The 16,268-nt window shown below is 38.8% G+C and overlaps 1 protein-coding gene across 1 annotated transcript in view; it reads right to left on the bottom strand.

Annotated features, from left to right (window-relative positions):
- The window catches only part of FBXL13 (F-box and leucine rich repeat protein 13), a 58,410-nt gene that overhangs the window by 13,386 nt on the left and 28,756 nt on the right, over positions 1-16,268 (bottom strand). Inside the window, 8 exon segments of the mRNA XM_068170926.1 lie at positions 1,535-1,552; positions 1,555-1,620; positions 2,770-2,824; positions 8,154-8,273; positions 12,985-13,009; positions 13,012-13,146; positions 13,303-13,417; positions 13,833-13,931. Of these exon segments, the coding sequence (XP_068027027.1) occupies positions 1,535-1,552; positions 1,555-1,620; positions 2,770-2,824; positions 8,154-8,273; positions 12,985-13,009; positions 13,012-13,146; positions 13,303-13,417; positions 13,833-13,931 (633 nt within the window).

Below are 16,268 nucleotides of genomic sequence, written 5' to 3'. Positions count from 1 at the left end.
GGGTTATATTAGTTATTTAGAATTATTATTTCAAATCAGTTATTCCATAACTTTCTAGCAATTTACCTTTTCACATATTTTAAGTATTGTGTATATAATCAAAGGGTAACCAAGTCATGCAGCATACAACAGGGCTACTCTCTTTTTTCCATAGAATCAGAGAATTTTTTGAGTTGGAAGGGACCTCCAAAGGTCATCTAGTCCAACCCCCTGCAGTACGCAGGCACATCCTCCACTAGATCAGCTTGCCCAGAGCCATAAACTCATGTTTAGATTGACCTTACAAAAAAGTTCTTGCCACTTAGAGTTATTTCACACCTCTTCTTTTTTCTCCTACCTAGATCCATGCCAATATGGGTTCTGTAACTCCTGTAGGTATTCTATTCTATTCTATTCTATTCTATTCTATTCTATTCTATTCTATTCTATTCTATTCTATTCTATTCTATTCTATTCTATTCTTTCTCCTCAAAAAGTTCAAATTCATAAGCAGACAAGGAAATCATGAGACAACTGAAACAGCTTCTGAGCCATAATCATAGCACCAAGCAGATGTGAATATTCCCCTTCAAATGCACTGGTGCTACATGAGGTTCCATGAAGTACAGAAGGTGCACTTCATTGTTGTTTTGGGTTCAAACATAGAACTTTACATAGAAATTCATGAAAGGCGAGTCAGAATTACTCCTAAAGCAGCAAATCCTAATGGCCTGCTAAATGTGTTGGGTAACTAGATTCAATCCAGATGCATCCCTGACTCATCCTTACAATATATGGCTATAAAATGATGGTTGTTGGAGCTTTATAATGGAAAAAATGTAGAAGCTGAAGGCTGGGATTGTATGATGGTATTGCCTGTACCTGCAGTCTTGTGATCTGCAAATGTTTTTGGGCATGTAATTGATACAATTAAAACCCATGACCCTAGGTGTTTCTGTTACATATGTTAGGAAAAACTCTCAGTTACAGAGAGAAGTGCTGTCATTTGGTTGTAAGTCCTCAACCCTTCCTAACAAGACTAAGCATTCTTTTTTCTACTGTAAATTACCAACCAGATTATTTCTTTCATTGTTCTCAAACACAAAGCAGCAAATCTATGCAATCATCCTGAACTTGTGAAATCTCAAAAAGGATTTAGGTACATTTCAAGCAACCTCTGTTAAGGATAGGGAATTCCACAGCTGAATTACACATTTTGGAAACAATAATCTCCTTTTCTTTATCCTGAATTTATCCTGGAAGTAAATAGCAAAAAGTCAACACCTATCCAAGTGTTCATGCCACTTGCAATTGAACAGATCTCAGTCATATTCCCCTTACAGACTGTAAGTTCCTTGCTCACTTATCTGTTCCTTTTATGGAGATTGTATCACAGCTCTGATCATCCCCTTAGAGAGAAACGAAAAGGGAGAAGCATTTGTAAGAGTGAGAATGCAAAATGGTGCTATGGAAAATGAATGATGATGATGATGATGATGATATGAAGAAATAGAGAGGCTTCCAGGAAACCCTAAGCAGAAAGGTGAAGCCTTACCTGAATCCCAGTATCACTGGGATGTTTCTGCACTCTGATATAGAAAGTTCCTTTGTTTTCCCATTGCAGCCAAGGGCTCTCAGGCCCTAAAAAATTCCAGAAGAATTAATCTTAAAAATCAGTAGATGGACCATGTGAAGATAGTCAATAATCTCTTCTGCTTGTATATTAAAACTTCTACCCAAGAGTTACAGCACCTTTTCAGACATTCTCTTCAGCAAACCGCATACAGTTTATCCTCTGAATTTTGCTTGCAGTACATAGACAGGAAGAGAATTCTTTGCAGAAATAATTCAATTGAGAAAGCAAAATAAAAATAATTAGTTAAAAAATGTAGATTTTCCTACTTGTTCAGCAAGAAGCTAAAGAAAAGTACTGTAGTATGAAATACTTTTACAGGACACAGACCAGACTGTCATAAATGACATACATTTACACATCTCCAAAATTTAGCTTTGAAGGAACTTTTAACAGTTTGGGGTTTGTTTTGGGTTTGTTTTTTTTGTTTGTTTTGTGTGTGTGGATTTTTTTTTTTTTGTTGTTGGAAGACCATAATGCTGTTTGCTACAATCAAATAATATCTTTAAACTTCTGTCTATGATTTGCTTACTCTTAAGAGTTTCATGGCTACAGCTATGGTACAAGAAAACATTTGAACTGGTACAGTCACATTCATAGGTGAATGAGCAACCCCCATATTCAAGACAACAGGGAGGTGAAAACTTTGGTAAATTCCTATTTTAGGAGTGCAAAGAGATTCAAAGATGCTTTATGATTTTTACTGCTTGTGCATCCGGAACCAGGACCATGCTTTGATCCTAAACTCACTGATCGGAACAATTAAATGTTGACTTTGTAAAATGCATGTTGATCCTCACAATATTTCTATGCTTCATATCATCAAAGTAAACTTGTCTGAAAACTGAAGTGATCACTTTATTCCATATGGTTAATAAGTTATCTGTAATTAGGCAGTGAACAGCACTGCACAGAGAGGAAACGTCCTCTTGAGAGAATAAGCACATGTAAAGTGTGTCTGGAGTGCAGATGTGGACACTGTCATGATAATGCTGCAAGAGTGCGGCTGGAGTTCAGATTTTGCAAATTCCTGAAACCTCATGGGCTAAACGAAATGAAAAAATGGCCCAGTGGAAGAGCTCTCCAATCCTGGATGCTTATGCAAACAAAGACATTTGCATTTTTCTCAGCAGATACAGTCAGGTGGTGACCATTACTTTCATGGTTTCATGGAAATCCACAGGCTGCACATTTGTACAGAGCAGAACCCTCCTGTTCCAGATGAAAAACAATTATGTACTTAAATCCCAAATGGGTTTGCATCAGAACTTGCCTTTCTTATGCCAGAGACTGATAGTGGAGATGTGGTCTTACAGACATCATTTCTTCTTGCATTTTTCTCTGTTTTAAAAGTGGCCACTTTAATGCACTTGGTAACAAAATATTAAAGAATATTATCAAGATATTTTTGCTACAGGACCACAAACACTGCTGTGCCTTGAGTTCACTTGCCATCATTTTCTAGGATTAGAATGACACTGAATCACAGGACACTTTTCTTTCTCTCTTTCTTTTCTTTTCTTTTTTAGTGAAAATCAAGGTCTCCTTTGAGGTGTTTCATTAATAATTCCAGATTTGAGAAGGGAAAGAATGAAGCCATGGACGACAAGCAGTGTCATTAGGAACTGTCTATTATGTAGATACTTGAAACTTTCACATTTCAGAAAATAAACCTCTTCAGATAAGACCTCCACACTCTAATCTATATGAAATTATCATACATACAAAGGAGCCAATTGTCACTGGTTTCATTGGATTTCCTGATTTTTTTCAGTAATATTTGCTGATAAATATCATCAGAGGTCCCCATCCAGGATACTGATCTATTTCTAGAGACTTTTATTGTCTATACTAAGCCTCACACCACTTTTTATAGATACGATCAGAGCTGTCACATTACCATTAGAACTCCTGGAAGGCGATGCTATCAAAACAAATACTGTGCAGCATACAGGCTAGGATCCCCCACTCTGTTTGACTCCAGAAACATACTTCCCCTTTAGCATAATGAAATCACCCCCTTTATCTTACGTCAATCTCCTTTTGCCATAGAGAGAGGGAAGACTTTGCCCTGTGTTTCTTGTATAGCATGCACAGTACCATTTCCATTTAGTAAACAACTTCAAAAGAAACTTCTTATTCCTCTCCAACAGCTGGGGTTTTCAATCTAATTTTGCATTTTTATACTGTTTCCTTTATTTTATTTTATGAGGCCTATACACATTTACAGAACATGATTAGTTGTTATCCCACCATAGTTTTTGTAGATGAGAAAATGAGTATCAACTACACCAGCTATTGAGGAGCTTCACTCGCCAGAGACAAAAGCCATTGAGGCTACAGCATGCCAAAGAACTTTCTATTATCTATATTCACAAGCTGTAAGTCTCTCTGCCTTTCAGCTGCAGACTCTAACAATAACCATGTGCTACACTGTTTTCAACTTCTTCTGAGATCTCTATTCACATATCTCTTCAGAACCTTAAAGGTCAGCATCTGTAATGTATCTATACGTTCCAGAGATATCTCACTTCCTGTTTGTAGCCCAAACCAAACAGATTGACCTCAAAGTGACTCCAGTATTGGAAGACCTCCCACCTTTCATTTCTGAGCCATTTCATATTACTCATCCTCTGAAATGCTCAGACTTCTGCATAGATTAGCCACAGACAGGCTTCAGCTTCATGGATCAGCTACTGCAAGAGAAGGATTTCGTTCCTATCACTCATTATCATTTTGCTGATAACAACACATATGTGGCAGCACAAAAATAATTTTCAGACAGCAAAACCCTTCTGGAAAATGGCTCATTTCTTAAGCAAATGTAGCTGTGGTGTTTCCAGTTCCTGCCCTAATATTACAGGAACTGTAGAGACATTTTTTCTATTGCAGTGCAGAGATGCCCCTGTCTGACTTTGTGTATAACTCATGCCATACAATTTAATTTCTCTGCCTGACACTCTTTAAGGTTAGAACAGATCCCAGTTTGTGAAATAAGGTTGCCAGTGTTGTTGATATTAAGTCCAGATGACCTGGCTCCCAGTGTAACTGAAGGTTCTGGAAAAATATCAAGCCCAATTGTCAATATTGCTAAGTACCACTAATGACTACTGATCTGCACGGGCACTCAAGGTGCTGCACATCTGACAGCAATTCTGTTGACTCTCTCTTAGTATTTCCTCTCTCCACACAGAATTAAGTTGCTAAGTATCCAGGTCAAATTCTCTCTTTTCTCCCAAGAAAACTGGAATGCTAACATCTGAATTTGGAGCCCATTTTAATGTATTTTAACATTTTCTTTTCCCTGCCTGGGAATGCATGTGATTTGTTACATCCTCCCCTTTGGAAATCAAATGCAACTAATTAATTTTCAGACTGTTGCTGGTTAGATCTATTGGACTGATAATATTTTTTTTTCTCAACTTTTACAAGGCTCTTCCTCAGTTCTGTTGGACTGAAATGTGGAGCTGGGCTACGGATTCAAATCACCATAGATTCAGAATCCCACTGAAAATGTAAAGAAATTACTCTAGATATCTGTAGAAAGCCAAAACTCTTCTGCTGGGTTGTCATTGTCCCCCCAGCCCTCCCAATTAAGAAACTTCTTATTAAAATATTAGTAAATATTTATGTTAGAATCATTGAATCATAGAATGGCTTAGATTGCAGGACCAGCCAGGATCCAAAGATCATTCAGTGCAAACACATAAGAACAGACAGTTGAGCTCACTGTTTATACATGTACAAAACCACCACTACAGAGTTCCCAATGACTGCAAATAGTCAGAAAATCTGCGACTGATCTGTGACTGTAGCGAATTGATACCACAGATACCTCCTGAGGAGGCATTTAAGCCACAAGAGAGAATGTGGGCTTGGATTATTAAGAGAGAGAATTTCATGCCTGACAGTCACTGAAGAAGAAAATGCAGAAGCAAAGAATATTTCTTTGCATACTTCATATTTCCTTTTTATCTTTTATTTCAGAAAGGTGCCCAAATTCTTCCCATTTTAAAATATTTTACCTATTTTTTGTGTTTCAGGCTCTTATTTTTTTTCCCCTCTAGTTATTATACTACATATAGTTCACCACTGATATTAATCTTCCCTGTGTCTGTGCCAAGGCATCTCCTGGTTTTGCTGCTAGATGCTCTAAATAACTCAGGAGTCACCTATTCTTTGCTATGGTTTCTCGGTCTAAATCCTGCTTTACTTAAGACATTTTCCTCAAATGTCCTGACACTTCTATACTTAATTCATGTCACAAGAAGATGGGTGGTCCAGGCCATATGCATCAGCAGCATGAAGATAAAGTCAGTCAGTCAGAACACAAATCTCTAAGAAAATCTGACTCTCATATTTTTCCTTCTCTTAAGCATGTCATCTTATTGCAGGAAATTCTGTTTTCCTTCAGTGGGCAGAATGTTTCTACTGTCATTAAAAAAAACCAACACACCAAAAACACAGAAAGGAAAATTCTCCATAGTGCAAGTCTGTGTTGCACATTCTTCATTTTGACACAAAATAGCAAAACCAGCAGAGTTCTACTGCATGGACTGCATGAAAGCAATGAGTCTTACGGCTTCTCTTTGCCAGCAGAGCATTACAGAGCTGATTACTGCGCGTAAGGCATTCTGCTCCCTGTTACATTAATGAAGCAACACTAACAAAGTGTACATTGAAAGAGACCTTAATACAACTTCATCTGTATGCTAATAAAATGCATACTAAAAAGTCAGAGCACACAAATAGTAGCTTGTCAGAAAGCAGACTGCTCTATTTCCTTTTATCATATGATGTTTTAAGACTAGAAAATATATTTATTATACATGTGTGAATATTATATTACTTGAACACAATAGCCAGTACTAGCAATCAGAAATTGCAGAAATGATAAACAGTCTGTTTCTGGGTTAATTTATCTGTCTTCTGACAGAGAGAAATCTGAAAGCCTTAGCAGTGCAGCATAAGTAAAAGAGGTTGGCTTACAGCCAAGGTCATGGGCTGTGTTATGTGAAAACTGGAGTAAGAAGCAACAGAGCCTTTTAAAAGCCTAGCTGTGGCAGGCAAAGGGGAAAGAAAATATTGATGCTGAAATATCATGAGACTGCAATTCAAGGCAGCATAAATTTCATTCAGATATAATTACATGAAACTTAAAATGATCACATTAAATGAAGCCTTCTTGGGTTTCCCAACCCTCTTTATTTATCCTTTTCATGGTTCCATAAAAGATATGGCATTTTAATTGCCTTTTTTTCCACAATTTAACTATTTTTGGACAAACTCTGTGCTAGAGCCAAATAATAAAGTTTTTGTTCAGAATTCTGTTTGACCAGTGACTGAGTGAATAGTTTCTTCATGAGGTTTCTCCCAGGAACTGCAGAATGGGCTCTGAAACCTGTGCAGAAGGTAGTATCTGCCAAGAACATCTAATGCAGAGGCCTGTGATGTTTAACCTGGCTCCCTCACTCACTGTCATGCTTTCCAGACTCTTAGCAACTCAGTACAATTGAAGTTACCTTGTTAGCAATTCTCTCACTAACAGTAATTTCCTAGACCACAGTGTAGAGCAGTACCTCTGCTGGAGCCAGCATTCAGGATTTAGTTTGTGGAAAACACAAATTTTTACACACTTACAATTTTTCAAAATATTTTTCCCTGCCCCCACCCCCAAGTCTCCCTTAGATCAAATCACCCTAGAGCACCATGAAAAGAAACACTCTAGACCCACTGAATTGTAGCAGACTTTTGCTGCCTAGCTCATGTCCATGGATTGTACTCATAATGCATAAGCATTTCAAACCATCAACAGCAATGACATTGAATCAAAATATGGAAATCAAGGATCTCTATTACAAATAGTTTTTACATTATATGATGCTTGACTTGATCCCATCTCCAAACCCCTCACATCTTGCACCAGAACTTCAAAGATCATGGCAATGACAGAATTCAGTATCACATGACTCCCATCCACAGCTACACAAGTAATGGTAGAAGCAATGAGGCCATTGCCAAGTTCTGCAAACCAGCACTCACTGACCATATATGGATGACTGAGTTTTACCGTGTAATTAAGCACTGTAATGCACCACAGCCAAATGAGACCTGAGAAACATGACTGTTCAGACAATTCATCTGTGGTCAGGGATGCTCAGCTATCCAACACAACAACTGAGGAACTGGAATTAAAGAAGTTTAGAGGTAGAGTGCTTTTTGTTCATACAGACATCAGGATTTAAGTTTGCAAAAATGTGACTTATGAATATTGATCTTTTCATACAATATGGTCACTTAAAACCCTAAGCTAAGCACTTTTTTCACCCTAAAATCAGGACTTCACAGGTATCTGTATATATAATGGATCATTTTTAAGGGACTCACAATGCCCACAGGGACTACTCGTTTATCTAGTAACAATTTGCTGTCTATGATTGCCTGCATAATTTTACCCACTTTGGTAACATATTCAGAGCACTAACATTAGAAGCATGTTGAAAGTCTAACCACACATGAAGAATATACTGCACTACAGTACCTTTGTCCTATTTCTGTGACAGAAGCATCAGTGAAACGAATACAATTTGCCAGATTCAGCTCTCTTAGCTTAGCTCCTGAAGAGCCTTGTACAAATGGCCTTACACCACCGTCGCTGAATCTAGAAGAGAAATGCAGGGAAAAGTCATGATACAGAATTTTTCTACTCCAGACAAGTCAACATACAATTTGCATTCAGCAGCCTGTATGGTAGATCACAGAATCACAGAATGCTAGGGGTTGGAAGGGACTGCCAGAGATTGAGTCCAAACCCCCACCAGAGCAAGATCACCTAGGGCAGGTCACACAGGAACACATCTAGGCGGGTTTTCAAACTTTCTAGAGAAGGAGACTCCACAACTTCTCTGGGCAGCCTGCTCCAGTACCCTCACCATAAGAAGTGTCTCTTCAAGAAGAGGTGGAACTTCCTGTGTTTTAGCTTGTACCTGTTTTTCCTTGTCCTATCACTGGACACCACCAAAAAGAGCCTGGCACCTTCATCTTGACACCCACCCTGCAGATATTTATAAATGTTGATAAGGTCCCCTCTCAGCCTTCTCCTGACTAAACAGCTCCAGGTGTCTCAGTTTTATGAGCAGTCAGATGAGCAGAAATTAATAATGGTATATTTTAAACAGCTTTTTATAACCCAAAAGTATTCAGAATAATTAATGGCTTGATTAGAAAAACACTGCTCTTTGGAACCACTGAAAAGAATAACTTTCTGAAAGAGTCTGTTGGAGATGATGAGAATTTCCATTAGTTCCACCACTCAGATATGATAGCACTCCAAAAAGAGGGCTTAGAAAGTGTATGTAGAAAGTATCAGAACCTGCTTAAACACTTCAGAGTAATATTAGTTTGAGTATCTCTGTTAAAGAACTGAAATAATTCAAAGCAAAAATGCTTTTCCAGCACAGAAGCAGAAGTCACGGGTAGTGTATGTATGGTGTAGCTGTTCTGTACACACATGTGAAGAATTAACCTATGCTCTTCCTCGGAGTATTTTACTTAACTATGCTTCACACACAAATTGGTAACTCACAGCAAACACAAAGGTTATAAAAATTAAGTAGATGGAAAATCTTTCAGCCAAGTTGAATGGGTTAGAGAACTGACCCAAATTTGTTTCAACACAGTCGACACCTCTGGCATATTTAGCTTTACTTTCTGCGCTCAGATTCCAGTGCATTCCCAGTATTTACTCTGTGTTCCCCAATGTATAACAAAATTAACTGCAGAATTCTTTCGAAAATTATAATATTTTGGCTTGCACAGTTTGTTGAGCACAAATAATCACTGCAAATTCCAAAGTCCTAGAGACACATTAATAAAACTATAACCTTTATTTAGAATAAACCTTTAATTAGAATAAACCAAACCAGGTTGGAAGAGACCTTTAAGATCATCGTGTCCAACCCATCAACCAATCCAACCCACCTGAACAGAGCCTCATTGTCAGACCATGAACTACAGATGTAAATCACAGCAATAATTCCAATTTGTGGCACCTGTGGTGTTATTTCACAGTGCAGCACTTTTTCATTCCAGATAGATATATCTAAGAAACATACTCTCAGAAGAATCACCTTGCATAAAATCTGTAAGGAATGCAGAGCCTGGCAACATAGCCAAGCTAAAAAAAAAAGGGAGGCAGATTTTCTGTAACCATACTGGGCCTGGGGGCTGAAATGGTCACCTTGTAACTTTTGAAATAGTTCTACTGTGAACAGAGGTGCTGAAAGTCACTAATCAGGGATTAACTGTACAGGACCACAGACCAGACATTATCATACATGAACATTCTTCAAATGGAAAGATGTCTCAAGGGTATGAGCCACCACTCTAGCCTGTGTCCATTTATAGACACCTTTTCACTCACATATGTATTATTTCTAAATCTAATAAATATGATCATTTATAACTATGATCAGTTATAGATGCCTTTTTACTCACACACCTATTATTTCTAAATCTAATCATTATGATCAGTTAATTCCTGTCTTCAGTTTTCACACATAGTCAAGTTAGGATATACATAGAATATACATACACAGAATATACACAGAATAAACCAGGTTGGAAGAGACCTTCAAGATCATTGCGTCCAACCCACCAAAACAACTAAACCATGGCACCAAGCACCCCATCAAGTCTCCTCCGGAACACCTCCAATGATGGTGGCTCCACCACCTCCCCAGGCAGCCCATTCCAATGGGCAATCACTCTCTCTGTATAGAACTTCTTCCTAACATCCAACCTAAACCTCCCCTGGCACAGCTTGAGACTGTGTCCTCTTGTTCTGGTACTGGTTGTCTGGGAGAAGAGACTAACCTCTGCCTGTCTACAACCTCCCTTCAGGTAGTTGTAGAGAGCAATAAGGTCACCCCTGAGTCTCCTCTTCTCCAGGCTAAGCAATCCCAGCTCCCTCAGCCTCTCCTCATAGGGCTTGTGTTCCAGACCCCTCACCAACTTTGTTGCCCTTCTCTGGACTCTTTCCAGCAAGTCAACATCCTTCCTAAACTGAGGGGCCCAGAACTGGACACAGTACTCAAGGTGTGACCTAACCTGTGCAGTGTACAGGGGCAGAATGACCTCCCTGCTCCTGCTGGCCACACTGTTCTTGATGCAGGCCAGGATGCCATTGGCCCTCTTGGCTGCCTGGGCACACTGCAGGCTCATGTTCAGCCTACCATCAACCAGCACCCCCAGATCCCTCTCTGCCTGGCTGCTCTCCAGCCACTCTGACCCCAGCCTGTAGCTCTGCATGGGGTTGTTGTGGCCAATGTGCAGAACCTGGCACTTGGATGTGTTAAATCTCATGCCGTTGGATTCTGCCCATCTGTCCAGCCTGTCGAGGTCCCTCTGCAGAGCCTCTCTACCCTCCAGCAGATCAACTCCTGCCCCCAGCTTGGTGTCGTCAGCAAATTTACTGATGATGGACTCAATGCCCTCATCCAGATCATCAATAAAGATGTTAAAGAGCACAGGGCCCAGCACTGATCCTTGGGGCACACCACTACTGACTGGCCGCCAGCTGGATGTGGCACCATTCACCACCACTCTCTGGGCTTGGCCATCCAGCCAGTTCCTAACCCCTCGCAGTGTGCTCCTGTCCAAGCCATGGGCTGACAGCTTGGCCAGGAGTTTGCTATGGGGGACGGTGTCAAAGGCCTTTCTGAGGTCCAGGTAGACTACATCAACAGGCCTCCCCACATCCACCAGGTGGGTCACCTGATCATAGAAGGAGATCAGGTTGGTCAGGCAGGACCTGCCCTTCCTAAATCCATGCTGGCTGGGCCTGATCCCTTGGCCATCCTGTAAGTGCTGTGTTAATGCACTCAAGATGACCTGTTCCATAATCTTGCCTGGCACTGAGGTCAGGCTAACAGGCCTATAATTCCCTGTCTCATCCAACCGGCCCTTCTTGTGGATGGGCACAACGCTGGCCAGCTTCCAGTCCTCTGGGACCTCTCCAGTGAGCCAGGACTGCTGAAAAATTATGGATAGTGGCTTGGCCAGCTCCTCTACCAGCTCTCTCAGCACCCTAGGATGGATCCCATCTGGTCCCATGGACTTGTGGAGATTCAAGTGGCTGAGGAGAGCTCCAACTACCTGCTTCAAATACTTCCTGTAACCCAAGAATTCTGAGTTGTTAGATTTGCTCTGTCTCTTGCATTTCTCACAATATTTTCCATATGACTACATTTGAAAGGCTTTGACTCATAAGCTAAGATAAAATGTCAGTGAAAAAAGGGAACTGACTAAGAGCACCAAGATGGCTAAGCATTGCAAAATCTGTTCTTATTAAGATTCTGCCACCAGCATGGTGCTTCCCTTGATTTCTAAGAGAAATTCCTGTTTCTGACTCACAATATGAACTTTTAGGGCAACACTGTCCAAATAAGAAAATCATAAATACTAACAATCTCCCTTTTGTATTTTCATATCACCTCTGATAAACTCTTCAGTAAGCTCAGATGTGTTAAAATCTAGAACTTTGTTATGCTGAAACTTCTACAGGTGTCTGCAAAAGTAATAACACAAGTACAGAGTTTTACAATACTACTGCTTAAAATGTTTTAAGGCAATTCAGCAACGCTTTAACAGTAGAGAGCGTAGACATGTGCAAACACACTCTAGGACCAAGATCTGGCTAACAGCCTGGAAAATCCAGCCTTCTAAATATTAAACCAGAAAATGCAAGCAGCTGTTCCATCTGTCCAGCTGAACTATCAGCATGATGTCATGATATTACTCCAGCACTTCTCAGCTCATCTACAGGCAATGTTATCAGAGCTTTAAACAGCTTAACAGGCAAAAAAAACCACTTTGGTCACAAACTAAAGCAGAATCTCTACAACTTCACATCAGAAATTTTAAGATAAACAGCAGCTCTATCTCATTTTTATGATTTAATAGGTCTGTTTGTTTAGAAACGTTTGGAGGTTTTGCCTTCCCTGTTCTTTTGTTTGTCTTTGTTTCTACTGATACATGACATACCTGAAGCTGAGAACAGCCTTCACATCACGTATACCCTTCCTCTGCAGCAGGAATTACAATGTTTTCTTGGAAGTTGTGTTTCTATCCTAGTATTAGCTATTATTTTTGCTTGAACTGGGACAATAATGACTAGATTTTGAAAACATGAAACAGGAACAAAAGAACTACTTGTATGAAATGGTTTTTTTTAATGTTAACATACATGTACCAGCATTCTAAGAGTTTATTTTTAAAACTGAAAGATGTACTAACAGACTTAGTATGAGCACAATTAACTTTACTGATATTCCTCTGCAATGCTTTGCAGAAATCTGGGTTTAATACAGTACCTTATGCAGTCTGCTACGTTCAGTATAAAATATGTTCCAATGGGGAAAGCATCTTCAGACCAGTGTCTGTGATCTTCTGGCAATCATCCACATGAATGTGCCTGACGTACGGGTAGCTTTTAGTCATCAGTTCAAAACTTGAATCAGTAATTTGGTTATTCCCTGTTGGAATACATAAAGACACAAATTACACGTCTGACACGCATTAAGGGTCTGATCCAAATACCCATGGAAATCAGCCAAAAGATTCAGATCAAATTTTCTGGATTAATTTTAAAAATCCATCAAGCTAATAATTCTTTGAATTATTACACTAACCTTCAATGTTGACCTTGATAAGTTTACATTCAGCAAGAGCTCTAAAAGTTGTATCAGAAAGATGTGGAGAGTCAAGAAAGACAACAGACATCTGCTGGCATTTTTCAACCAGAGCCTTTCAAGGAAAAAAGATCAAATTAAATTTTCCTATACCTAAGCAGTCACGTAGCAAAAGACAAGCAAATATTCTGCCTAGGATACCAAAGATTACCATGTCAAACAGTTCTATTCCATTTTAACAGTGATTGGAATATAAACTACTGAAATACTCCATACGTTTATCATGTCGGGAACAAAAGGAAAAGAAGTAACTAGAGACCTAAAGTATGGCAGAAAATTCTTCCTTGATGGTCAAAATCAGTAGCAAAATAATATTTGCTTACACTGAAAAAAATAAAACCTACTCTTTTATAAACTAGACCATAATGAAGCCATTCCTGTTTAGCAAAAGAAGACAACTGATATTGAGATTATAACCCAGTTTGAATATCAGAAAGTCTCTTGAGTACAGATTTATTTTCATTTCTTACCTGAATATATCTGTCAGTAAGAGTTGGCATTTTGTTGATTAGCAAATCTCAAATCCCACTGCATCCATTGGCAATATTTCTGAAGCCATCAGATGAAACCTGAGTAAAAAATCAAATATTTATGTTGTAACAAGTCTAACAAAATCAACACAGGAAAGGTTTGAGATTTTTGTCAATAATTTACAATCGCAGGTACCTAGATGCTCACTTAACCATGAAATTAATTAATCCTTTTGAATGAAAAACAGACCAAGGAGGAATACTCTGAAAGAGCTGTAGAAGGAAAAAGAGCTGTTTTGGGAACAGGAGGGGAAGCTATAGAAAAGGATTAGACAAGAAGATAACCATCTTGGAACCAAGAGCGGGTCAGACCATGTAGAGTCTGTTGATACACTCCAGCACTCCCACCCCCTCCAACTGAGGCATGTATGCTAGACAAAAGGAAACCTTGACTTTGGGAATGTGGTTAATGTGGGTAACACACCAGTGAGGATGTGCAGATAGTACTGCTGAGACAGTGCAGATCATGCCATATTCAGCTATGCTTATTGTTCATACCAAAAAGAGTTTGCAAGCCATGGTTCAAACGAACGCACCACTTGCAGCCAACTACAACTCACTCCTAGAACTGCTAATCCAAGGAAGGTACCAGACTTAAAGGGCCTGTTGCATGTTGTTTTTAGGATTTTTACCATGAACACATCATTAATGACTAAGAGTACCCACCCAGGCTAGGGACTACAGTTAGAGAGCAGGAATACAAGATCCCTTCTGTCTGGGTACCTACAATTCAGATGCAAGGACAATCAAATGATGGATCTTAGTTACCTTATATATTGCTTTGGAAAAGAGTTTTAAAATGTCATTGAAAAAAAAGTAAACACAGACTCAGGAGCCTGGTTTTAAGCTCCTGACTTTGCAAACATACTCATTTAATTGAGCAGTAAAATAAAAATTTGCAAGGTCTAAAGGGTGTTCTGACAATTGTAGAAAAGGAATCACAATTTAGAAGACTTCAAAACTGAGGCAATAGGTAACATCTAAGTCAAGAAAGTGCCAACAATATTGATAGTGATTTTAAAATTAGACTGCAAATGCTAAAGCCTTTGTTTATGCAACTAAAATTAGAAATATAACTGAGGAGTCTGTGCTAGGCAGTTACGAAATCTGGGATATCTGTACAACAAAGACAAAGAAAGATTCCAAGACAGGTCAGTCCTGAAAAAGTCCAATTCACCTCTGGAGACCTTCTCTCCTTGCTTGATTGTTATATACACAAATGAAGGTAATTTTCTAGGCACTGCCTTAGATTAGCATCTAAAATGAAGTGAATTTCCCATTCTCAAAAGGTTAGCTAGTAGGTTGCAGGTAATCAGATCAAACTCATCCATACTGATGGACAGAAGTAGTGTATCTATTTCTGGAACTCAATAATGGTTGCACAATGTTAGGGGCAGTCTAGAAGAGTTCTAATCTCTTTATCTGAAAAAAAACCCACTCTTTCCTTAGCAGCCATTTGAGACTACAAATTACATTTGCTTCCATGCAAGGCAAACCAAATTATATTGAAGCAGCTAACAATATCCCTGCTTCAAATTGTCATTTCACTTGGACTGTTTTGTAAAATTAAACCCGGAAAATGGATCTCAGGCAGCAAGTTGAGATAGATCCAGTGTGAAACATACATTCAGATAAAATGCAATTAAATTTCTCACCATTTAGATGCTGCTGCAGTATTGTGTGTACTTGTCTTATTTTTCTTTTTTCCTTCTTAATATTTAATTTCTTTTCTATAGTCCCTGTGGATTATCAATGAAACGTCAGGCACTCTTGAAGATAAGGTGTAGAAAATCTGGTATTTTGTGCACATTTTTAATAAAAGAATTGCTTTCTCAACTCACTTGGAATTTCAGTGTTTCAAAGACTGCCTCAAGAGGAAACAGCTTGACCCAAGAATCAATGTTAGGATATATATGGAATTTAATAATGCGTTCTTTGCTCTGGATCAGTAAAATCCCACTTAAACCTCCTTCTTCAAACCAGTTGTGAGGGAGGATGTTTTGAAATTTACTATGAGTCTTAGATCCTATAAAATTCAGCAAAATAGATTTTTCCTGTATGACTCAGTAAGATATTTTGTAAGTGTATTATTTTTCTTGCATGTACAGAGTTAGAAGTCAGTGCAATGATTGTACATAAGATCTAATTCCTCGGCTCAGAGGAGTTTTCAGTCTAATATGCAAATGACTGCTCTGGGTTTTTTCCTTAACTGTATGCCAGTATACTGTGATCTGAAGGTACATCAAAGGAAACATGCAACACACCACAGGTAAAGACTTGTCCCCATAGATTTAGAAAATAGAGAAATAATGAATTGCTTGTAAATATGTAAAGATTTATTTTATACTGTTATACTTATTAAATTTAATTTAATCT

Source organism: Melanerpes formicivorus, unplaced genomic scaffold (assembly GCF_026170545.1).
Source record: "Melanerpes formicivorus ecotype bairdi unplaced genomic scaffold, bMelFor1.0.p_v2 SCAF_3, whole genome shotgun sequence".
Taxonomy (NCBI): domain Eukaryota; kingdom Metazoa; phylum Chordata; class Aves; order Piciformes; family Picidae; genus Melanerpes; species Melanerpes formicivorus.
The sequence above is the reverse complement of the archived record's forward strand: the minus strand, read 5'-3'. Positions and strand labels throughout refer to the sequence as shown.